The sequence below is a fragment of the Trematomus bernacchii genome, unplaced genomic scaffold (genome assembly GCF_902827165.1).
Source record: "Trematomus bernacchii unplaced genomic scaffold, fTreBer1.1, whole genome shotgun sequence".
Classification (NCBI taxonomy): Eukaryota; Metazoa; Chordata; class Actinopteri; order Perciformes; family Nototheniidae; genus Trematomus; species Trematomus bernacchii.
Window position 1 is genome coordinate 3324860 of NW_022987942.1, and position 24938 is coordinate 3349797.

Below are 24938 nucleotides of genomic sequence, written 5' to 3' on the forward strand. Positions count from 1 at the left end.
TGTAGTTTACATGGCGGCGGAACCAAGAAACAGAAGTTAGCTCGCATTTAATCATTATTTTTCGAGCTACTTGTTATTGTGGCTTGTTAATTATTGCTATAAACACGGAACATTTTAGCTTTAATTGCGATTTAATGCAAGAATGTATGCTTTGCTGTCATTAGTTCCTAAAGGTAGTAACCATCAATGTCTCATTAGCCTAGCTTAGCCTTTAGCTAAGCAGCACTGCTCAACATAGTTTCAACAGAGATGTGTCACAAACAGGGAGGAACGTGTACCAATCATATCTTGAAGCCAGTGTAACTAGGTTACAAAACGCTCGTTAATGTGCTAAATAAACTCCCATTATTTAGGTTTTCTTCCAAACTGGGGCTGCCTCCGAAGCGGTAACAACATGTTGAACATCCCGACCCAGGCGTTCCCTGCGCCGGGTTCCCAGCAGCGGGTCGCTCCGTCCGGCCAGTCCGGAAGGAACAAGGTGAGGAACACTGAAGCACTTCTCTCTATAGAAAATGTACTACACCTCTCCTAAACCTGGCAGTTTAATATTGTTATAGAGACATACATAATATTAGTAAAATGAATGTCTAATGGAACCCTTAAATGGTTTCTATATCATGGGGGATACACATTAGGACTTTGAGAGTCCTAATGTGTAGTGTTATATTGTTTAAAATGGTTGTAATTACAGTATAATTACAGTGTAACATAGGTGTAATATGATGTAAAATGGCTGTAATAACAGTATAATTACAGTGTAATATTGGTGTTAGGTGGGTGTTAAAAACACTATTGTATGGGTGTAATAACTGAGTAATATGGCCCGGGTATAGTTAGGCTTTAATTTGGGTGTTATAATAGTGTAATAGGGGTGTATTAATGTGTAATATGGGTGTAATATAGGAAAATAGCAATATATATAATATATATATGATTGGCCATTTAAGGGTTTACAAGCTTGTTTCGTCACAGCCCAAAGCCCTCATTTCAGCATATTATATACAAAAACAATCTATCATGTGCCAATGTGTAAATAACAGCAATATCTATTGGTATGTTCTTTATATTGTGTTGCAAAAGGACTCAACATGACGTTGCTGTGATTTAAACTTGGTCCTTCACACATGTCATTCACACATGTCCAGAAGAGAATACATATCCAGGTGTTCCTCTGTGACATGACTCTGCTCTTGCCCTGTTAGGTGGCCTTGAAGCCTGGCCACAGTCTCATGGACTGGATCCGCTTTTCTAAGAGTGGAAAGGATCTGACCGGGCTCAGAGGGCGCCTGATTGAAGTTACCAAGGAAGAGCTGCAGAAACACAACACAAGAGACGACTGCTGGACCTGCATACGAGGTGAGCCGGCATAGTAGTCTGACTGCACAGGGTATGGTTCATACTTAATACATGAATAAAGGAAGCTGCATGTTAGCTGTAGTATTTAGCAGGTTACATTACATTTCAGCTGAGGCATTTATCCAGATCGACATACAACATGTTTGATGGTTATGATCATAGTGCCAGTTCAAACCCCATGCCTTTTAAACTTCACGTCCTCTAACATGACCACACACACATTTAATTTATGTTTTGTTGGTATAATGTATTTTTCAATCAAACTCTTGGGATTTATTTTATTTTCACTAAAAAACAAAACAATGCATAATTTCTAATAAAAAATATGATAAGATTGTAAGTGCATGGTCCAAGGAGAACAAGTGTGTCATACTTAATTGGAAGATTGGATTTTTTATTGCCTGTGTTTTATTTTTCATCAGAACCTTTTCTTGTGTGCAAAGACACATTAAGGCTGCTAAGCGTGTTTTAAAACTTTCAGTTTGAGTTTAGCTTTTAATTGAAAAAATTGTGTCCTCGCTGCATAGTCTTTAATGTGTCTTGGCTGAAATCTTAAAGGTGGAATTGATCTGTTGGGCAGTTGTAATAGGTTAATGATTTATCTGTAGACTTTACAGATAGTTTCATCATGCTTAGTAGAGTCCATTGCCACATCGGAGCACAGCGCAACAAAGACACACATCATTGCGTTATAGCTATATATTCTGCTTTTTAAGTAAGCGCAGTTTTGATTCTAATCTGCAGAGAGAATAATTTCCCTGCCAGCACAGAGATAAGGACCACAGGCTACATCCGGTTTAGCCCACTCAGCATAGATTTTGCTTTAATCCCTTATAAGAACAGTTGAGATATTGAAGCCTCCATAACTACGGCGCGCTGTCTTCAGTTATGGCGTACCGTTGCTCTCTAGTGGCAGTGATGAGAGTTGACTCATCCTCACTAACTCTAACCCTCACAGATCCAAAACATGATTGCTGTCAGTCTGGTAAATTCCAAAAAGTATACATTAAGCTACTTTTCTCTCTGTATGTGTTCAGGTATGGTTTACAATGTGACCCCCTACATGGACTACCACCCTGGTGGAGAAGAGGAGCTGATGAAGGCGGCTGGGATGGATGGCACCGACCTGTTTGACCAGGTATGGAAGGGTATCGTGAAAGAACGTGACCATCATTTCTAGGTATTAAAGGACCCATGTCATGGCCATTTCCACTGATCATAATTCCATTGTTGAGGTATACTAAAATAGATTTATACTGTGCAATTTTCCAAACTCACATTGGTTTCGCATACAGCATCTCTGTCAAGCATGTGTATTCAGCAGTATTCGCTCTCTCCACTAAACGGCTCGTTGGAGCTCTTGCCCCCCCCCTCCCTGTGAGCCTAGTATGCTCAGATTGGTCAGCTCGGCCACTCTGTTCTGATTAGTCAACCACCAGAGAGGCTCCGCCCATGTCTAACAGTGCTTTTTTCGGCTCGATCTGAGCGGAACATCAGTCTTATATTGGCGTCGGTACAGCCGTATATTTTATACGCTAACTAACCGAACTGTACCTACAACTGTTGTTATAGAAGAGTAAGTTATTTTTACCTGTAATAAACTACTACTGTTTGATGAGAAATCAAATCACGGTTTGCTATATATGAATGATATGTTATAGGAGCAAATAATTCAGGGAAGAAAGGATAGGCCTACTAAGTATTTCCATCAAACTTTATTTTTAGAAATGTACAAAATGAACATAAATATACATATATACACGGTATATCATCCATTCCTCCCCGTTGTCGGCATCTTGCCTATCGCAGCCGAGGCTTTTTAGGACGATGCATCAGTGTGGTAGTCCCGTCCCCGTCATGTATTGTCCGGCAGGATCTGGCTGGTCGCAATCAAATGCAAATCACAAAATATTAGAGAAACGTAGTTGTTTTAGATTCGTTAGTAGTAGTTGTGGTAGGAGTGTGGATCTATCTAATCCATCTATCTAATCAACACAGTAAGCTTGCCAGCTAATATGCTAACCTAGCTTTCTTGTTTACCTTAGCAAACACGATATGAACGCTAGCTCGGAGGAACGGCAACTATAATGTAGTGTAATAAAACTACTATGAACAAAAGCTAGCGGTTCATATTAGGCTAGCAATAACGTGTTTATAATTGCAATCTTAGACGGGTAGTCTGCTACGTTCGGTCATACATTGTAACTTGCATGAATACATTGTTTTCCGCTAGCATGTATAGCTAGCCTCGTTAGCTATACATGCAGTATGTACATGTACTGTCACAATGTACGGTAAATCACCCGGAGTATACTGTATGAGTATTCCGTGTGTGACTGCAGACATTCTCCTGCCATGACAAACATGTTCAAGGTTCAAGGTTCTTTATTGTCAATCTGACATAGCTACAGAGTAATTATGCAGTTGAAAATCTTATGTCACAGGCTTCTCTGCTGACATTGTAGTTGATATATTTAAACGCTAGCAACGTCGTTAGCCCAGTAAGCTAGGCTTGTTTAGTGTAATAAAACCACTATGAACAAAAGCTAGTGATTCATATTAGGCTAGCAAGAACGTGTTTACAATTGCAATCTTATACGGGTAGTCTGCTACATTCATTGTAGCTGGCATAACACAAATGTTTTCCCGAGCAAACCCATGTCTAGCTCCATTGGTTAGCTCGGTAGCATACACGCTACGCCAGCTATAATGTAATTACGTTTCGCGACTGACCGTACGGCAAATCACCCGGAGTATACTGTCTATGAGTATTTCGTGTGTGAATGCAGACATTCTCCTGCTATGAGATACATGTATGTAAGGCCATCTGCTGATATTAGAGTTGATATATGGAAACCCTAGCAACTTAGTTAGCACAGTTAGCACTGTGTCAATGGCTTAGCAGTCCGACACACGTTTACACATTTAAACAGTCTTGTTTGATAAATACACAAATAACAATGCAAACTTACAGGTTGTGTACCCGAATCTTCCCCTGCTCCTAACGGTCCAAACAAACTAGGAATAGCATCGTCCTTCAGTTTCAAATGCTGTGCATATCCGGCCTCAAACTGGGCAATGTTTTGGAAGCTTTCGTCTGTGAAATGCCGCGCACACAGTAACGTTCTTCGAACCTCTGAAGGAACAGTATTAAACAGAAATTTCAACCACTGACTTCGTCGTGGTTCTTCCGTCGGTAGGACAAACAGCTCAGATTTCTCCTCACATTTCAGGAAACAGGTCCTTGGCATTGGCATGACTGGATCGATTGTGAACTGAACCAGAGCTTCCAACAGTAAATGTTAGGCTGGCAGAGGGTGCGGCCAGCGCCGCTGGGTGTGGCCATAGCTCTTCCGGATTGGTCCATTTTGTTCCGGGTACCGCATGACATCATGCCGTACCCGGAACTAAATGGAAGACTCAAATGGGCAGTGACGTATCTCCAACGAGGCGTTTTGGGGAGGTATTTTCTGTGTTAGAGTTTTACTCGCTACAGGGTGTACTTTGAGGGTTTTGACTCTGCAGACCGTTTACATGCATAAAAACCTTCATAACACACAAGGGGACGGGTAATAACCGGAAAAGCATGACATGGGCCCTTTAAAGTAAAATTACTTTTTCAACCTGATAAGTCCAAGTAAATATTTTTTAAGGAGAATTTAACTATTTTGTATGTTTGAAATATTGTGTAAGTTAGTAGAGGTGAAGTGATATAATTTCACCGTGATAGTTCTGGATTTAAAATAAATAAATAATCAAAAGAATTTTCTGGTGTTTGTGCATAGGTCCATCGCTGGGTAAACTATGAGTCCATGTTAAAAGAATGCCTGGTTGGCAGGATGGCCACTATTACTACTAAAGGTATATACACACACACACACACACACACACACACACACACACACACCCTACAAACATATCTCTGCATCAGTGTGCTCACATGTCGTCTGTTGTTGTTCTGCAACCTTACCTCTGTGTTAACCAGATGTCACACACACAGTAGAGAGCACAAAGCACTATCCCTGAGTTCAGGGCCACATTCCCACTAATGCATTCACTGTAGGTTTTCTTTCATTAGTCTAGTGTCTTAGGCCCCATTTACACGAGGACGAAACGGGTACGTTTGCGTTTACGCACCGAATTCGTTTTCAAAAAAGTCTTCCGTTCACACGCATTCGGCTCAATTAACTGCTGCTGCCGCCACAAGATACACCAAAAGCAGCGAAGAAGACCCCGGAGCATGGTTGCCATGGTTGCCTTTCTGTTTATTCTCCGCGGTGGACGGCGTGTGCTCCTGCTGTAAATCTCTCCGGTAGTCCACCAGCAGATGAAAAACACCCACCTCTCCGCCTCTTCCAAGGGACGAGGGGACCGTGCAGCAGAGTTTCCGTTAAACATTTTTTTCCGGCGGTCAACATGTCCGTTAAAGTTTAATTCTTCCGGACAAAATTAGAAAAGTGCCGGTCAGAGGTCTTCTTTGTTATTTATTGAGCTTTAAAACAAATTGATAACGACTATATAATAATATAAGAATAATAAACGGAGCCTCTCTTTTCCTCCCCCTCTTCTGACAGCCCAGCAGCTGATCTCTGAGCAGGAGACGTGGGGAGAGGGAGACGTGGGGAGAGGGAGACGTGGGGAGAGGGAGGCGGGGCTATTTCATCGTTATCAGAAAATGATCGTATAGGACAGGCATCCTCAAAGTCCGGACTCCGGTCCCGATCCGGACCGAACCACAACTGTCTCTGGACTCTGAGCAAATTATACTTTTCATATGTATTATCTGTATTATCTGTGTTATCTGTGTTATCTGCGAGACATCGCCACAACGCAACGAGTCAAAATTCTCCGCTATGTCCACTGCAAACATTGGCGGCGATTTCATTTGAACGGGACGGCACGAAACGAGAAGCATTTCGGACCCAAGTACTGAAGGAATGAGGTATTTGCGGTCTACAATGACAGAGAAGAGACTGTCAAGTTTGGCTGTACTCAGCATTGAATCAAAACGCACTAAAGCTGTTGATCTTAATAAGTTTGTGAGGCGTTTTGCTGAACAAGATGGTAATCGCCGCATTCAGCTGTAATACTTGATGCTCTGCTCATGGATGAGCATACACAACTGTTAAGATGATGACCTTACGTGTGTAAATATATTGTTTTCTTTGTGGGGGTCTGCCCCCAAAAAACAGTTTTAAGTCCTGAGAAAGTCAAATAAGACAGTGTGTAAAACTACACTGCCCAGCCAAAAAAAAGTAACCACTTTGATTTAACTAGGCCAGTAGGTAAGGACATTCCACTGGATAATAACTGAAGTATAAAAGAATGCATGTCTGAAGTGATGGAGACCATGTTTGAAGGCAAACAAGAAGAGGAAATAACAGGTCAAATCAAGCAAATCCCCCTCTCAGATTCCACAGCAACCAGAAGAACAGAAATACTGGCTGGTGATTTGATTAATCAGCTTTGTGATGGAATAGAAAATGCACAGTGCATTTCCTTAGGTGTGGATGAGTCCACTGACACCACTGACAATGCTCGGTTGCTGGTGTTTGTGAGTTTTTATGATGAGGCAAAGGGGGAGTTTGTTGAAGATGTGTTGGGCCTGACGAACCTCAGTGGACACACAAGGGGGCAAGACATTTATAAAGCAATAATGGGAATGCTGAATGAAAGAGGGTGCAGCTGCCTTTATTCATAACTGTGCAGCTCTTACACTGCGACTCTGAGGGATCAAGCAAAGACACAATAACAATGAAAACTGCTGCATACAGATTATTTTTGTTTTTGCAACCTCGTGTTAAGAATCTTGTTGCAATTGTTTAAAAGTTTGAATGACCGTAATAAACGGACCTTTGTCTTATTGAACAATTTCTTTGGACCTTTAAGATTTGTATTTGAGTACCCCTGGTATAGGGCGTGCACACGGAGCCGTTTGCCCCCCCAGAGCGTTCCGTTTGCAGATCTATCCACCTTGGGACCCGTTATCGTTTGCGGGGTCCGTTTCCGCGTTTACGTGTCGGCCTCGTGTGAATGAACGCGAGAGAAAAGTAGCAGATACAACCCGTTTTGTCCTCGTGTAAACGGCACCTTAGAAATCCCAGGAGTTGCATTGATGGTTAAACTGGAGTCCCCCAGGGAAGGACTGAGAGTCATCTATGAAGGGTTGTGGGAGGCGTGTGGCGCTGTGGATAGAGCCTTGGTATGGGGATCAGATGGTCACAGGTTCCCACTGCAGTCAGCATGTCGTTGTGTCCCTGAGACACTTCACCCCTAATTGCTCCTGTGGGGATTGCCCACAGTATTGAGTATGTAAGTCGCTTTGGATAAAAGCGTCTAACAAGTAACATGTAATGTAAAAGGGTTGTGAAGACTCTCAGCAGGAGTGTAACATCACTGTTAATCTTTATCAACAAGGTTGTTTTAAATAACTTTTCATTTTAAAATATTAATGCATGTCTTTTATCTTATGGTGTTTTATTGTTTGTTTAAGTTTCCCCTCTGCCTTGCTGCTGCTTTGTAAATCATGTGAATAAGAATTTGACTGACTAACGTTTTTCTTCACAGCTGCCATGCCTCCTCCATCAGCGACAGGCCTTGCCCCCCCTCAGCCGCTGGCTCCTCCCCCAGACAAAGACTCTCGGCCTCGGTATGAAAAAAACATAGTACATATACAAAAAATATCAATGCACATATGTCGAAGTTAAAAGAGGCTGTGGCTCAGTGGTATAGCGCGCTGAACTTAGTGCGCTGAACTTTGAATCAAGGGATAGCAAGTTCGAGTCCCACTGCAGTCAGCATGTCGTTGTGTCCCTGGGCAAGACACTTCACCCCAAATTGCTCCTGTGGGGATTGTCCTCAGTACTGAATGTATGTTAGTCGCTTTGGATAAAAGCGCCTAACAAGTGACATGTAATGTAAAGTAAAAATGCTCAATGACGTTATGTTCTGCTGTGTGTTTGTGAAGGTACGACTGGTTCCAGACTGATGTGACCGTTCATCTGGTGGTTTATGCTAAAAGAAAGGTAAGCATTCGTCGACCATACGCACATCCCTGATGCATTTTGTATATTGGAATACTCCTAAGATTACAATACAATAGACATGCCAAACTACCTCAACTAAAATATACACACATAATAACACACCATAGTAGGCTTTCTAAATACGTATGATGATAGATAAATGTATATGTTATGCTACCAGTAGTAGAGGTGAAACACTGCCTCTTTATTTGGAGCAGGTGGCTCAGACCTATACATTGTAACTTTAAATTAAAATCTTTGAGATAATAAATTGCATAACTAGCCTGTTACTATTATATTTTAATACAGATTTGTAGTATGAAATCATATTTTAATAAAAGTTTGAAACATAGAGTTGCATTTCAATAACAGTTTGAAGGATGCATTTATATTTATACAAACATTTGAATGATGAGATTACTAACTGGCCCCAGAGGGACTTGTATCAATGGTTGACATAACTCTGCACACTGTTTTTCTGTCAGATCCCCAGCTCAGGCTGTACCATTGTTGACCTCAAGGGGGGTGTTCTGCGAGTGGAAGTGCTGCTGGGGAAAATGTCCTACATGATACATTTAAGTGAGTAGAGATAAGACTTTCTACATTTGAATGTGCTCTCTTTAACAAAAACCGAAGTGAGAGACACTTCCCTCTTTTGAAACTTCTGCTTTTGAGAGTGCTACACAGTATCAATATATTTGGCCTGCTTATTTGTTTGTGCCAGGATGACCTACTGTATATAGGCTGGGCATCCAATACAATTGGATTAATACATTACAGTTACATTCCTAAAGCTATAGAGTGGTGCAGGAATGAGTCCTAAAATCTGGAAGTGAGTTAGCATTTTACCACTACCTGTTCCCTCGTCTCAGAGCCAATGGGATTTCTCCATAGGATTTTGGAAAATAGCTGGAAATAAGGTCTGAGGTTGACACACATTTAAGAGACGGATCATGTTTTGTTCTATGACATTAAATACATCAGCAGTGACCCCACTGGTGATTTCTGAAGAGTTTACGTGTCTGAAAAACGATGGTTGTTAACAAGTGGCTGAATAGGACTACAGAAGTTGTCGAGGACGCTGTACGTCATTACGCCGACTTGGTGGAATACTTGATTCTGATTGGTCAATTTGTACATTTCAGAGGTTGTCAATACTCGCTTAAACTCTGCGGCTAAGCATCAAATGACCGTTGCTACTGAGGATCAAGGGACTTTGTGCAGTCATATCAAGTCCTGTCGATTAAACTTCAGCTGTGGACAACAGACCGTAGGAAGTTAACACTAACGGGAACAGCAGCAGCAGAAGAAGACAGACAGGAAGTTAACACTAACGGGAACAGCAGCAGAAGAAGACAGACAGGAAGTTAACACTAACGGGAACAGCAGAAGAAGACGGACGGGAAGTAAACACTATAGGACGCTATAGGACTATATGGGTGCTGTAGTTAGTTTATAGCATGACGTTAGCCTTTTGCTTCTGGCGATTACATTTACGAGCATCTATCAAACAGGTTTTGTTTTCCACAGATCTTGTTTTCTACAATATTCCAAAATCCTATGGAGAACTCCCATTGCTTTTTTGTCGAGGGAACCCTTGCACAGCTTACTTCCGGGTCGGCCTACAACTATACGTCATAACTGCACCACTCTATATGCAGGCAGCAGAACAAGTACAGTATATCTATAGAGAGAAAATCGGTAAATGCAGATGGAAGATAATATTGCATAACTCCAGATAAAGTGAATAAATGTGTCGCTCATAATCAGGATCATTTGATACCAGCGGCCCTAGTTCCACATCTCAAATGTGCTGCAATGGTTATTGGTCTTTACATCTTCACAATAGGTTTTCTAAAATGATAATATTTTATTCTGAGATATGATATTAGAGGGATTGCTTAGTCTTGAATCATAATCCTCATTATTATTAAATAAATATATATTACAATTATCTTGGTGTGATTATTTAGGGTGGATCTGTACCAAAAAAATACCTTTTGTTAAGTTTGTAGGATACGATTTGTATGCCGGGATATTGCTGCAGCTCCACAATATTATATTCAAAACGGTATTTTAACAAATGTTTATCCTTTAACAAACAATGTGCTTCAAATGTTGATTAGTTGTGCAGCCCTACTGAGTGACTATAACATTACAAGGAATCCTGCAAGAAACGTTATCATTGCATAACTTTTTGTAATGTTCTATTAGAATGATTTGTCTTGTGATATTTTTATAAAATGTTTAAGTAAAAAAAGGACTCTGTTTCACTGTGGTTTTCTTACTGGATGATCGCAAAGGTAATCTAAATCGGCTTGGTGTCATGTTCATGCTTTTACAGGTCTGGCTGATGAAGTTGAGGGAAACCTTGAGGGTGAGAAACCGTCTTCATTTAATATAATCGGCAGAATCTGTTATTATTATAATATTCTTCTCCTGAAACTGTCCTTTCTCCAACAGCCAACACTGCCTTCTCGGTGGGAAAGATCCAGGTCAGCATACGCAAACAGGCCAAAGGAAAATGGACAAGTCTCGGTCAACCACTGGAATCTCACAACACATTTCTACGCAAAAAAGACAGAGGTAAGTTCCAAGATCAGTTCATCTTTCTACTTGGATTTTCTTTTTTAAAGAACCTTGAACCTTGAACCTTGAACCTTGAACCTTTTCCTCTTATTTGTAGCGCATCATTTGAATTTTACATATGTAGATCAGGGTTTCCGCTAGGATTCTTTCTTGCCGGTAAAATGTCCGGACAGAATTTATTTTACCGGACAAATTTGAAACTTACCGGTCATGTTTCAATAATAATAATATGAATTGTGTAGCAGAGTTTCCGTTAGCAGGTAATTACCGGACTATGACCGGATATGCTGATGTTTAAAACTCAGTTAATGGGGCTCATTTTTATATTGCTTCAGTTTATAATCGTAAAGCCCCTGACACACCAACCCGATTTTGGGAGTCAGAGGCCGTCAGAGGCAGTCGGGCATTCGCGGCGCCCTACTCAGGTTGGTGTGTCCCGCACCATCGTCTCTTTACGGCACATTTTCACACCTCCCGCGGCCGATTCAACCAAAGAAAGTCGGGACAAATAAATCACTCTGATTGGCTGTTCAGCTTAGCGAGTCAGTGCATGAGAAGCGAAGCGGAAGTGAGGGACCAAAACAAACGATTAAGAAGGCAAACACAGACGGTTAATCTTTTTCATTTTCATCTCACCCGGACGCAAGAGTTTCTTTTTTATGTTTACATGTTTTCGATCGACGAGAGAGAGTGAAAATGGAACCCAGACGCTATTTGTTGTTTGTTTATATCACGCAGCCTGTTCTTCTTCTCTCTGTGTATATTCTGTCTTCCGGTTGTTGCCTCTTTTGAATGACGAATACACACTACCGCTGCCTGCTGGTAAGGACAGTTATTGCCACTCGTCAACTGAAGTCTTTGCGGTGTGTTCGTAGGCGGGCGGCGTAGCCGACGCAGGTGACGTAGCGGACGTAAAAGTCGGGACGCCTTCGGTACGTGTTCTTTGGTCTCAGGTTGGTGTGTAGCGGCCTTAACAGATCAAAAAAATTCAGATTCATTTTTCAATAAATGATGCGCTTCCACAAACAGCAAACAACATAATTATTACATTCAAACAAACTACTTGTAGTAGATGAAGTTTACATTCAATTTGAATAATAACACGGGAGAAACGGATCCTCTCTTTTCCTCTCTCCCTCCCTCTCTCTCCTGACAGCCCGTCTGTATCTCATGCAGCTCGCTAAACAGCGGGCGGGGCTTCAGGTGATTATGCAGAGCTGCGTGTCTCAGAGCAGCTGATCTGATCTCTCTCGCGTCCGGTTATACTTCACTCGCGTTTATGTCCATATCGATCAGATCCAGCTCTCCTGATCAAACTATTAAGAGTGAATATCGGCCGATAATGACCGGCGGCCGATCGATCGGAGCATCCCCAATTATTACCGGACATTTTGACCGGCAGGTTTTGAATTTACCGGTGTTTAATACATTTTACCAGCTAAAAACCGGTAATTACCGGCTAACGGAAACCCTGATGTAGATATGTTTTGACATGAATTGTGTCACACCACTTATGAGGCAAAGCCTGCGAGCTGGTTCAGGCAGTCAACTCGATACATTTACACGGGACGCACCTCGTCCCTCTTCCAACCAGCCAATCACATTCTCCTAAACCTGCCGCTCCATTTAAGCTGCCAGGTCTGCTGCCTCTGCTTTGCTAATGCTGCTGCTGCTGCTGCTGCTGCTGCTCGCCTGCCCACCCACCACCCCAGCATCCGCCTGTAGGCTCGGGGGAGATAGTTATTGTATGACTGAAAGTCCGTTAGAGGTGGGGGAAATGAAAGAATTAAAATTAAACCACATTAACAATGAATACAGTTACTTTGTTATGTTGGAATGTTTGCATGTTTGATTACATTTAAATTTACCAACAGAGATACCAAAAAGTACAAAATGTTGTGTGCTCATCTCAAACTGCTTCTTTCTCCACATTCTGCCACTTTTTAAAATTGTTCACCAGATAAGATTGGACATTTGCTTACTTACTATTTACTTGGGAACCCAAGAATAAGTTTACAAAATGAATAATGAGTCTACATCAATGATCTTCTTTTCACAGCTCTGTACTATCGGGACTGTGTGTTGGTGTCTAAGACGGAGGTGAACCATAACAGCCATGTGTTCAGATTGCAACTTCCTCGTGGGACTGTCATGCACGTGCCTGTGGGAAAACATGTCTACCTCAAAGCCCTCATCAAAGGTAAGGACAGCACTGCACTATGTTCAGTGAATGTGCTCCTCTAAGCTGAAGCAAAAGTTCTTCTTCAAACATTATTAACTTCAAAGTAAGAAAACAATGTACACTGCTACCTTCAGTGATTCCAGCAAGTTGTTATGTGTGGTATACTGGGTCACAAGAAAAGGGGAAGTTTGATGCTGTCTAATGTTTCATTCATTTCTATCAGAAGTTCTTGTCTTGTTGTCTTCGACTTGAAATGAAGGCCAGAAGTCAATGTTAGGATTAATAAAAATGTTGGATAAGATATCCATTTGATGTCCATACAAGTTCAATACTTTGGAAATTGACAACACATATTGGTGAGCTTATATGGAAATGTGGGATTTAGATTTTATTTGGTAGAAGTATGTGATAAGAAGATTTATATGACATTCTAATAAGGTCCCTAGGCTTAAACTGAACCCTACAGTAAATATTTAAAGTGGACCTATCATGCTATATTTAAATGATATATTGTAGGGCCATACCTATATAAGGTATATTTATACGTTTCTGTTTTCAAAATACCAAACAGATCATGCATTTTAGCCATGCCTCATTTCGCTCTATGTGCTGTTTGCTGTCTACGGGTCTGATCTCTGTGAGCTGCAGCTGACCACGCCCCCCTGCAGGAGAGGGGAGCCGTGCTCTGATCAAGTCAAGAGGGGGAGAAAAAAAGATCTCCGTCCTCCTGTTTTATTATATTATTATAGGCCTATAGAGTCGTTATTCATTTGTTTTAAAGCTCAATAAATAACAAAGAAGACCTTTGACCGGCACTTTTCTAATTTTGTCCGGAAGATTTAAACTTTAACGGACATCTTGACCGGCGAAAGAAACTGAAACTGAAACTCTGCCGCACGGTCCCCTCGTTCCTTGGAAGAGGCGGAGAGGTGGGTGTTTGTCATCTGCTGGTGGACTAACCGGAGAGAATTACAGTGCTTGCCTCGACGGGGAGGGATTGCATTGAATTAAAGCAGCGGGAGCAAACGCTTGCCTCGGGGAGGGAGAAAAAAAGCCACAGCGGAGAATAAACAGAAGGGTAACCATGGTAACTATGGGCGGGAAGTCTTCTTGGCTGCTTTTGTGGCAGACTACAGCGCCACTTACAGGCCTGGCATATGTACTACAGCGTCTCCAGCGCTTTCGAGCGGCAATGGCCGGCCGTGGCCCAACCCCACATTCCCCTGATAGGTGGAGAGTTAGCCCAATAGCCGTAGCGCCACTTTCCTGACGTCAGTAAAGTGTTCAAATCTGGATCAGTTTTTATCAGATCCGTTGCAGCCCCTTTTTTAGAGATTTGGGTATGGAGGAAAATAGAGAGGGTTGTGTTTTCTGACACTTGGTGAGTTCCCTGGAACACCGGGGACACATATTCATGTATAAAAGACGTACAAAAGTGCATTTTGCATGATAGGTCCCCTTTAAGTAAAATTAAAGAATTATTAAATGTATTCAGTTGATCACTTTATTATTGCTGTGATTCATTTTTGAATGAAAAGAAGCACACATCGATCGCTCCGTCATTACAGCGTATTTCAAACTTTGAAATGGTTAAATATGAGTTATATTGAGATATCAATAAGGTGACACCAAAAAGAGTAAATGACATCTTTAAAATCATAGATAGTGAGAACTGTAGGCACAGAAGTGTTACTCTTCATCATTACAGACACATCACTTTTCTGAGGCTCCCTCAACGCATCATTAATTACAGAGTAGGACTAAAGTTGCTGTGAGGGGGAACATGAATAAGATATGTTATATGATATTAAGAAGTTATATGTAATTGGCATTGTGTTCATATCCAGACACAGAAGTGGTGAGGCCGTACACTCCAGTAGACCAGAGCCTGGCAGCAGCTTCACACAACTCCTCGCAGGAATCCGACCTCTACCTCATGATCAAAGTGTATCCTGACGGAGTGTTCACCCCACATCTCAGCAGCCTGCACATCGGTGAGTAACAACCAGAGTCCCTGTGGGTCATGTAAGGAAAGGGAGAAGGAAGAGGATTGTGTGGGAGAGAGGCTGAGGGTGTATGTAAATGAATGTGCAGGTTAGGGTGTAGCTCAGGAGCTACAGTTGGTTTGACCAATCAGAAGAATGGTGGTTTGATCCCCTGTGCTGAAGATACTGAACCCCAAAGTGCTTCCAAAGGCACGACCATTACAACATCACAAGGTTTGAACCAGTGTTTGTGTGATGAGGCAACAGTTAGCACAGTGCTGTTGTTCAGGCTTACTTGGTGGGATGCTAGCAAGAGTTAGCCTACTTATAGTGTATGGGTTGTTTAGAAGATATCCTGAGGAGAAATTCAGTTGTTTGCTCTGTTATTATATCTAGTACAATACACACACATACACAGACCGAGTTTTTTTCAGGCGGAAGGAAGCAGTTTGGGGTTCAGTGCCTTGCTCGAGACACCTCTGCAGTGCAAAGGAGTTACTGGCACCTCTCCAGCTACCAGCCCACACAATTTAATTAGGTGGGAAACTAGCAACCCAGTATAGATTTGACTATTTAAGAAACATTTGTATTGTATAAAAACCTATTGAGCCTACCATTGCTTATCTGAAAGTTTCCACTTGGCGAGTTCTTCTTTACAATCCGGAGTAAAGTACCACAACACTGTTTCCCAGCACATTCTCCAGGTACTGCACAATGGTTCTAAAACAGAATTTAAATTAGATATTAATATAATGCTAATTACTCATTAACAAGATGACTGCAGGAGCAGGCTAACTGCTGGTATGAAACGATGCATTTGATTTCAAGTTGAAATTATCCCAACATTGCAAGGCCCTATGTTGGTTGTTTATTAATGTTTTTGTTTTTTTTCTTAGGAATGTTCTTTAAATCTCTTGTTTTGAGTTCATATATCATACTAATTCAGTGCCAGCTCTCAGGTTTCAGGTGGATATGATATGAAACACAAAAGCCTTTTAAAAACCAACCTGTCTTACAGGAATATGTCCATCTTGGGAAAAGCACCTCCGACACACACTGTGTCACCTCTGGTGTACCCCAAGGGTCAGTCCTTGGGCCACTGCTCTTTTTAATTTACATATTGCCCCTGGGACAAATACTGAGGAGCCATAACATCAGCTTCCACACATATGCCGATGACACACAGATTTATTTCCAAACTGCCCCGGATAAACATCTGGCACTTTCAAATGTCTCAAGATGCCTGGAACACATACACCACTGGATGAGCAACAACTGAGACCCCGTTTACACGAGGACGAAACGGGTTGTATCCGCATAGTTTCTCTTGTGTATAGCCCTTTCGTTTACACAAGGCCGTCACAAAACGATAGAAACGGACCCCGCAAACGATAACGGGTCCCAAGGTGGATAGATTTGCAAACGAAACGCTCTGGGGGGTCAAACGGATCCGTCTGTACGCCTCTATACGATCATTTTCTGATAACGATGAAAAAGCCCCGCCTCCCTCTCCCCACGTCTCCCTCTCCCCACGTCTCCCTCTCCCCACGTCTCCTGCTCAGAGATCAGCTGCTGGGCTGTCAGAAGAGGGGGAGGAAAAGAGAGGCTCCGTTTATTATTCTTATATTATTATATAGAGTCGTTATCAATTTGTTTTAAAGCTCAATAAATAACAAAGAAGACTTCTGACCGGCACTTTTCTAATTTTGTAGGCCTACGGAAGATTTAAACTTTAACGGACATGTTGACCGGCGGAAAAAAATGTTAACGGATACTCTGCCGCACGGTCCCCTCGTCCCTTGGAAGAGGCGGAGAGGTGGGTGTTTTTCATCTGCTGGTGGACTACCGGAGAGATGTACAGCAGGAGCACACGCCGTCTACCGCGGAGAATAAACAGAAGGGAAACCATGGCAACCATGCTCCGGGGTCTTCTTCGCTGCTTTTGGTGTATACTACCACCTGAGGAACATCTCCAAAATGCGACACTCCCTCACCAAACCGGACGCAGAAAAACTGGTCCATGCCTTCATCACCTCCCGCATTGACTACTGCAATTCTCTGCTTGCAGGCATTCCAGCAAAAACCACTCAGAGACTACAATATGTACAAAACTGTGCCGCCCGGATACTCAGTTACAAGTAAAAACACGCAAATCAGAGCACATCACTCCCATCCTTCACTCACTCCACTGGCTCCCTGTAACCCACCGGATCAACTATAAAGTCCTCATAATGGTCTTCAATGCCATCAACCACACTGGCCCCACCTACCTACAGGAACTGCTAACCAGAAAACATTCCCATACCTCACGCACACTCAGGTCAGACAGCTCCAATCTCCTGGCTGTTCCACGGACAAAACTGGTCAGCATGGGAGACCGTGCTTTCTCCTCCCTGGGTCCACGTCTGTGGAATCAGCTTCCAGAGAACATACGGACCTCGGCATCACTCTCAGTTTTTAGGAAATGCCTCAAGACCCACCTGTTCCGTACCGCATTTTACTGACCGTCCTTTATTTTACTTTTATTTATTTATTTTTTAAACCTTTTATGCTCTTAACCTTTGAGTTTTATTTTTTGTATTACCATATTTTATTCAATATGCTCCTTTAGATATATTTTTATTTTATTATTTTCTCCTTATAGCTTTGTGAAGCACCTTGAGATGACGTTGTCTTTAAAGTGTGCTATATAAATCAAATGTATTATTATTATTATTATTAAAACCATTGAATAGGCCCGGTCTAAACAGCTATTCTTCTTCTGTTGTAACTACAGTGATGTTGCACTGAGCCATAGCATGGATGAACCCACACAACAGTGCTGTACCTGAACACATCCTGTGTCAGTACTCCACTGAAGGTACACGCTGCTGCTAATGTGTGCTACTTTTGACTATGCAGCCTGGGTAGACCTTGTAGTGTTCTTATCAATGTTACTCTTTGCCTTCTCATCGTGAACACCTGAATGCAGCTTTAGCTTAGGGCAGGACAGCTGTCGCAGAAACATTCTTAGTTAAATCTCTTCTCATTTGCACCGCACAGATAGATCTGACCCTAGAACATGGCTGAGTTTCTATTTCAGTTGTCATAAACACACTTCCTGCTCTGCTGCCTTCAAGCTTTTTTCAAATCCTAAAGCATCATAAAAGCTCTCCACTGTGCAGTCCCTCACTGCAGTGACTGATAGTAGAAGTGTTCACGACCTCTTGTCTGTTGTTGCTCTCTAGGTGACTGTGTATCCGTCAGTGGTCCAGAGGGGACCTTCAGTCTCCGCCCCCTTCGTGATGTCACACACCTCTACCTATTAGCAGCAGGCACAGGGTTCACACCAATGGCTCGCCTCATCCAGCAGGCCCTGCAGGACACCGACACCATGAGGTGGGAACTCCCCGGACCTGCTGCCCTTTATTTAGTTCCCAAATTGATCTTTTTAGATCTTTTTTTGTTATTTATTAGGCTTTGTGTATGATTGGTTATGTTTTTTGATGTTGTGCTGTCTTTGCAAAAAGCTCATTCGAATTGCATCCCCTTTCCTTTATTAATAGTTATTTTAGTGTCATGGGTTTAAATGTTTTAAATTGAAATTGGGGAAATATTTCTGTTGTGAATTAATTCAAGTGAGATTTATAGTGTAGACTTACTATAACTAACTGCAACACATGAAGCACTCAGACCACCTGATTATAACTCCATGGCCTTGCCTGACAGTCATCTTTGTTTGTGTTTCCTCAGAAAAACCAAGCTGCTCTGTTTTAACCGGCGTGAGGAGGACATCCTGTGGCGCTGTGAGCTGGATGACCTGGCTGCTAACACTGACAGGTACTGACTGTTTGGCCCACTGTTTTATATTTGAACAAATGACCAGAAAGATACTTCTTAGAAGGAAGATGAAGAGACAATTCACAGGAGGGGAAATTCAAATCTTTCTATCAAATGTTTGTTCTATCTTAAAGCCCTCTGTGGATTTTAATCAGAAACGGGTTCTGTTTCTAAGCTTTCTGGGATAACCTTCAACAGCTGCAGCAGTCTATTATTCAAATACGTTTGGCAGCTGCAGTCTGTGCAATTTGGTCAGTGCTCTACAATGAAATAAATGATGTGCTGCTCAGAGTTCCCGTTATTATTTTTTTGCGGGTCAAAATATCCGTTACAGTTTAAATCTTCCGGACAAATTAGAAAAGTGCCGGTCAAAGGTCTTTTTTGTTATTTATTGAGTTTTAAAACAAATTGATATGATTCGATATTAAACAAACTAATTATAGATTAACTATATTATTCAAAAGTGTACAGTAACTTACAATAACACGGGAATAATAAACGGAGCGCTCTCTCCTTCTCCTGACAGCCCGTCAGTATCATGCAGCTGGCTGATCCAGTAATGAGTGACCCGACAGTAAAACTAAACATATCTATAACTAGTTTAGGTAGTTTGAGAGGTAATTAAAATAGCTACGTGTGATGTTCTAACCTGAAGTGTGTTTTGTTCCGCTCACCGCTGCAGGGGATCATGCAGAGCTGCGTGTCGACTCGTCAGCAGCAGCCGATCTCTCTCTCCCGTCAGATTAGACTTTACTCGCGTTTATGTCCATATCGATCAGATCTAGCTAGTTCTAGCTAATGATATGACTACCTGCTTATTAAAAGACACCTAAACAATAAGCGTCGCTATGCAACCGGGTCAGCAAAGTAAAGCGCAGCATTATGCATTTATTTACATGCCCACTGGAACCCCGAGGCATTACCAACAGATCAACGCACAATCAACCCATACAGGACATCTCTTTCTCCACATTAAGTGTAGACATTATAATTGACTATTCTTGTCTGTCACATACTCTTTTGTCTGTCACATACTCTTTTGTCTGTCACATACTCTTCTTGTCTGTCACATACTCTTCTTGTCTGTCACATACTCTTTTGTCTGTCACATACTCTTTTGTCTGTCACATACTCTTTTGTCTGTCACATACTCTTCTTGTCTGTCACATACTCTTTTGTCTGTCACATACTCTTCTTGTCTGTCACATACTCTTTTGTCTGTCACATACTCTTTTGTCTGTCACATACTCTTCTTGTCTGTCACATACTCTTCTTGTCTGTCACATACTCTTTTGTCTGTCACATACTCTTTTGTCTGTCACATACTCTTTTGTCTGTCACATACTCTTTTGTCTGTCACATACTCTTTTGTCTGTCACATACTCTTTTGTCTGTCACATACTCTTTTGTCTGTCACATACTCTTCTTGTCTGTCACATACTCTTTTGTCTGTCACATACTCTTCTTGTCTGTCACATACTCTTTTGTCTGTCACATACTCTTTTGTCTGTCACATACTCTTTTGTCTGTCACATACTCTTCTTGTCTGTCACATACTCTTTTGTCTGTCACATACTCTTCTTGTCTGTCACATACTCTTTTGTCTGTCACATACTCTTTTGTCTGTCACATACTCTTTTGTCTGTCACACACTATTCTTGTCTGTCACATACTCTTCTTGTCTGTCACATACTCTTTTGTCTGTCACATACTCTTTTGTCTGTCACATACTCTTCTTGTCTGTCACATAAGTGGCGCAACTGATGCGGTATTGCGCCAAGGGGAAATTATTTTAACCGGACATTTTGACCGGAGAGATTTAGATTTGCCGGTCTTCAGCATATTTTACTGGTCATAGTCCGGTAATTACCGGTTAACGGGAACTCTGGTGCTGCCTGGTGCAGAAACACATGCTACATGTATTGTACTTTGTATGGACATTAGCAACAGAGAAAGACTTGGTTTAGTATAACAAATGGTATATGTTTCTGTTTAGAGTGCAGTACACCAGAGCACATCAGATTAGGCAGTGTTGACTGATCAACAAACAACAACAAAGAATCATTTGTAATAGAAGAGATTGTGAGATGTAAAGGGACACATTGAGTTGCATTGTGTATTGCCACCGTGCTTCAGACTCAACACATGTGTAATAAGGTAGAAGTGTGAGATGCAGATGATTTCCATCTTTAAACATGATTGTGCTACCTCTATACCTCAGTGTGTGTGTGTACACCTTCAGAATGTGTGTGTTTGTGTGTCAGGTTTCAGGTGGAGTACGTGCTCTCTGATCCCTGTGATAGTTGGAGCGGCAGGACGGGTCGGGTAGAGGAGTCCATGCTGGAGGAGTTCCTCACCAGGCCGGAGGGCTCCAAATGCTACGTGTGTGTGTGTGGCCCCACTGCCTTCACAGAGATAACAATAGGGTGTGTATTATTAAGTCAGATGGAGTCAAACACATGCACAATTCATTATAACCTGATCAGACAGGATGTCATTGTATTTGGACATTGCACAGGAAGTTTGTGCACACAGCTAGGCTAGGTGTGGTGCATACTGTAAGTAAAACCTGATTCTGCTCCATGTCCAAAAAACAATCAATGCAATCTTCTCAAAGTATCTGACAGCTGTAAACCATTGAGTTACACAGGAGGAGGGCTTCAATCAGCCTTGCTGCCAGTTGAATTCATGCACTGCCTCGCTCGGCCTCGCTCGGTATGGCTAGGTCTCGTTAGGCCTTGTTAGGACTGGCTCACTTTATGGCGCATTTCCATTACAGTTTAGGAACTGGGGTAGTATCTATAGTAACGCAGTGTAGGCGGAGCCGTGACGTCATCTTCAATGAGAACCCCAGAAAAACAACATCAGCCGTTAGCTGTTAGCACTCAAGCTCACAGCTCCTCATATATGTTCAGAAACTAGACAAAACAAGGAATACTTAGTTCCCCCATGGAACTAAGTACAGATCGCGTTCACACCGGAATAAGTTCCCTGAGGGAAGATTACGCAAATGAAGCCGCTGGCTGCGTCTCAGGTCGGTTATTTCCTCGGTATCACCGGAAGTTGATTTGTCTGCGCCATCTTGAGTAGCGTCCCATGGCGCTTATTTCTGCCGGAGGACCGAGGAGCGAGGAGCGATAATGGAGGAGCGATAACCGAGGAACTACCAGACCATCCTCCGGTGAAATCCTCAGCCACTCGCTCCGCCCCCTTACTGTGTATCGCTCACTGATTGGACGATGCAGTGCATGCACTGATCTGATGCTTCTTGACATGAGAGCAGTTTCCCAGCGGAGTGAAGAAAACACATGAAACTCACGGGAGTCACTCCTCAGTTTATACTGTGTTTTGCTTCAATTCATGTATCATTTAGTTACAAATATGTGATATATCTGAACAACAAAGTGGTCAAAAATTATTTTATTCATTTATTGGAAACATTTTCATGATCGCTTTTTTCGTTTATACATTTTAAGAATGGCGTTTATCTTTTTTGAGAATGAGTTCTTATTTTATTTTATTTATTTGGGTCTACAACAGATGATACAAATGTATATGTCAGTAAATGTGTACAAACAGAGGCGGGGGTGTTTGTGAAAACAACGGGGACATGAGCTGCTGTCAGACATCAGCTGTGCGGTGTCATCACAAACAGACGTCGCTTCACGTGACGCTCCGGAGGAAAGGACGTCCCATTGCTCTTAAGACTCATTTCCCTGCTTCTCGTGGTTTCCTTGCGTCTCTCCATGCTTCCCTGGTGGGAGGGACTAGTCGCAGGGAAACTACGCAAGTGAGGGACGCAAGGTATCCATTTAACCGACATGATTTTTAACAATATTTTAAACATGGTTTAAAGTCATGTTTTATATTCTTTAGAAATGTCATAAACTATAGGCGCTTTCATACCAAGTACTTTGCCGTACTTAGTTCATCAGAACTCTTCAGTTCTGATAAAAAAGCAGATCCCGTTCACACTGGAATAAGTCCCTGAGGGAGGATTAGGCAAATTAAGCCGCTGACGTCACTTCTTCTTCTGCTTTGGGATTACTGGCAGGCCGCAAACAACTTCACGGCGTATACTGCCACCCGGAGTCCCCGGCCGGAAGTCCCCGGAGTTGGGGAGTGGCTTCAGTAGAAGCTGCTGGGACTCCCAGCGGCTTCTACTGAAGCCTTCAGAGTAAATCGCCAGAATGCCGACACCTCGTCATCTCCACCGCTCCCATGTTTTTTTTTGTGTTGCCATAAGTTATTCTCTCTCCGTTGGTGCGCGGGGCTAATGCTAATGCTAATGCTAATAATGCTAATGCCAGCAAATACAATGAAGGCTTCAAAAAACCTTTCCGATTTTTCAGGGGCGTGGTTTGCAATTCACCCAGCCAATCAGAAATTGGTACTTTTTTCTCCCCAGGATAGTACCACCTCTCTAGCAGGCACTAAAAATGGGTAATAAGTTCTCTTTTTGGTGTGAACGCAAAATTCCAGGCACTATCGGAACTAAACGGGAAAAGTACGGGTAAAAGTACTCCGGTGGAAAGCGCCCCTTGTGTTCCACTGGGCTAGAGCCATACATTAGAAAGGGCATTTGCTTCAAGCTTGCTCTCACTTTGTTGACCTTCTTTATCACTGACCAGTAACAATCAAACCATTTCAGAATTTGTTAGTGAGGTATTTATTATTCAGATGAGAAGTGTGGGCCACAATATCTTCATATCAGTGTGCCATTTGATTGTTGGATGAAAGTAAATCCAGACTTATGGCCTCGGATAAACACCTTCATAAGATAGCACTGCAGTGATACTCAGCCCTAAGGTCACCTCTTCTCTCTCCCTCTTGTGTGTTGGTGTTTCAGCTTGTTGAAGCAGCAGGGCTTCAGTGAAGAGGAGCTGCACGCCTTCCAGGGCTGAAGAGCCTCCACACACCCCCACCCTGTGTGTGAGAGAGCATCACAGAGCTGACTTGAATTGATCAACTTGTAAAAACATTTCTATGCACTAGGACCTGATGACGCTGACAGCAGGAAACGCCTCCAGGGTCTGATGGGCGTCATGAATATCACAAATCATCACTCAAGTACAGTGAGATTCTTCTGAGTGTGGACATTTCGCTCAGTGTTCAGGAAAACTATGAGTTGAAACATTGTAAAGATGTGTAGAATAAAAAGTCACATATACTGAGACAGAGGAATGAATGAAAGGGATGTGTATATGCAATATGATATTTATGTATTTTAATGTCTCAGTTCCATGTACACAGTTGCAGTGGAAGTGAAACCACTGAAATAAAATGCATTAAGTTGTTTAAAGGTTAGTCTCCCTTCATTGAGACTGGGGCATTTTACAATATTACTTCTGATCGGGGTATTGATCCATGCAAGTTTAATTTTGAGTCATCAAGTTCTTTCTGAGTTGATTTGTTTTTCCTTAAAGAGTAAGTAAACACAGGCTAAAACCTGCTGCTGCTGCCTTACATACATTACACCTTGTCACTTTGCTGAAGCACTGATGTAACACTGTTACGTCACTAATCATGTACTAAATATGATAATAACAGATGTTTTTCTGTTTCCTGTGGCACGTGTAAATTAGCATAAAGCTAACTCTGGTACAGCTAAGATGTGAGATTTTGACTTCAGCAAAACATATGGTTATGTCTCCACTGCACTTCCCAAGAAACACATGCAAGTCCCTCTTGAGGAGGGCTGGAGTCCACATTCATTAAAGATTGCTCCACCACCTTAATGACCAAAAAAGAAAGGCACAAACTGTGGAATGAGTGTGAACTTTCTAACACGATAAATTAGTACTCTTTTATTGACAGTGGCTCAACAAAATGACTGAAGCCGAATGAAAGCACGTGTGGACAGTCTGGTTGTCCTCATCCCTTGTGGACTGATGTTGTATTATTTGCTTGTTTGTGCCACAGTTTTACATTTTCTCTGCACAAAACAACACGGCTCATTGATTTAAAGATGTTTTGTTGTAT

General features: G+C 42.1%; 1 protein-coding gene across 1 annotated transcript; it reads left to right on the top strand.

Moving 5' to 3' along the window:
- Positions 1-24258, top strand: LOC117470772 (cytochrome b5 reductase 4). Its single transcript, XM_034115646.1, has 16 exons — positions 1-35; positions 354-478; positions 1203-1356; positions 2394-2494; positions 5142-5217; positions 7924-8005; positions 8324-8381; positions 8867-8960; positions 10726-10758; positions 10845-10967; positions 13030-13170; positions 15000-15146; positions 18365-18515; positions 18870-18956; positions 21221-21382; positions 23806-24258. Exons 1-16 carry the CDS (start codon positions 11-13, stop codon positions 23858-23860), a joined length of 1614 nt encoding a protein of 537 aa, XP_033971537.1. The 5' UTR covers positions 1-10; the 3' UTR covers positions 23861-24258.
- The last annotated feature ends 680 nt before the right edge of the window (positions 24259-24938 follow it).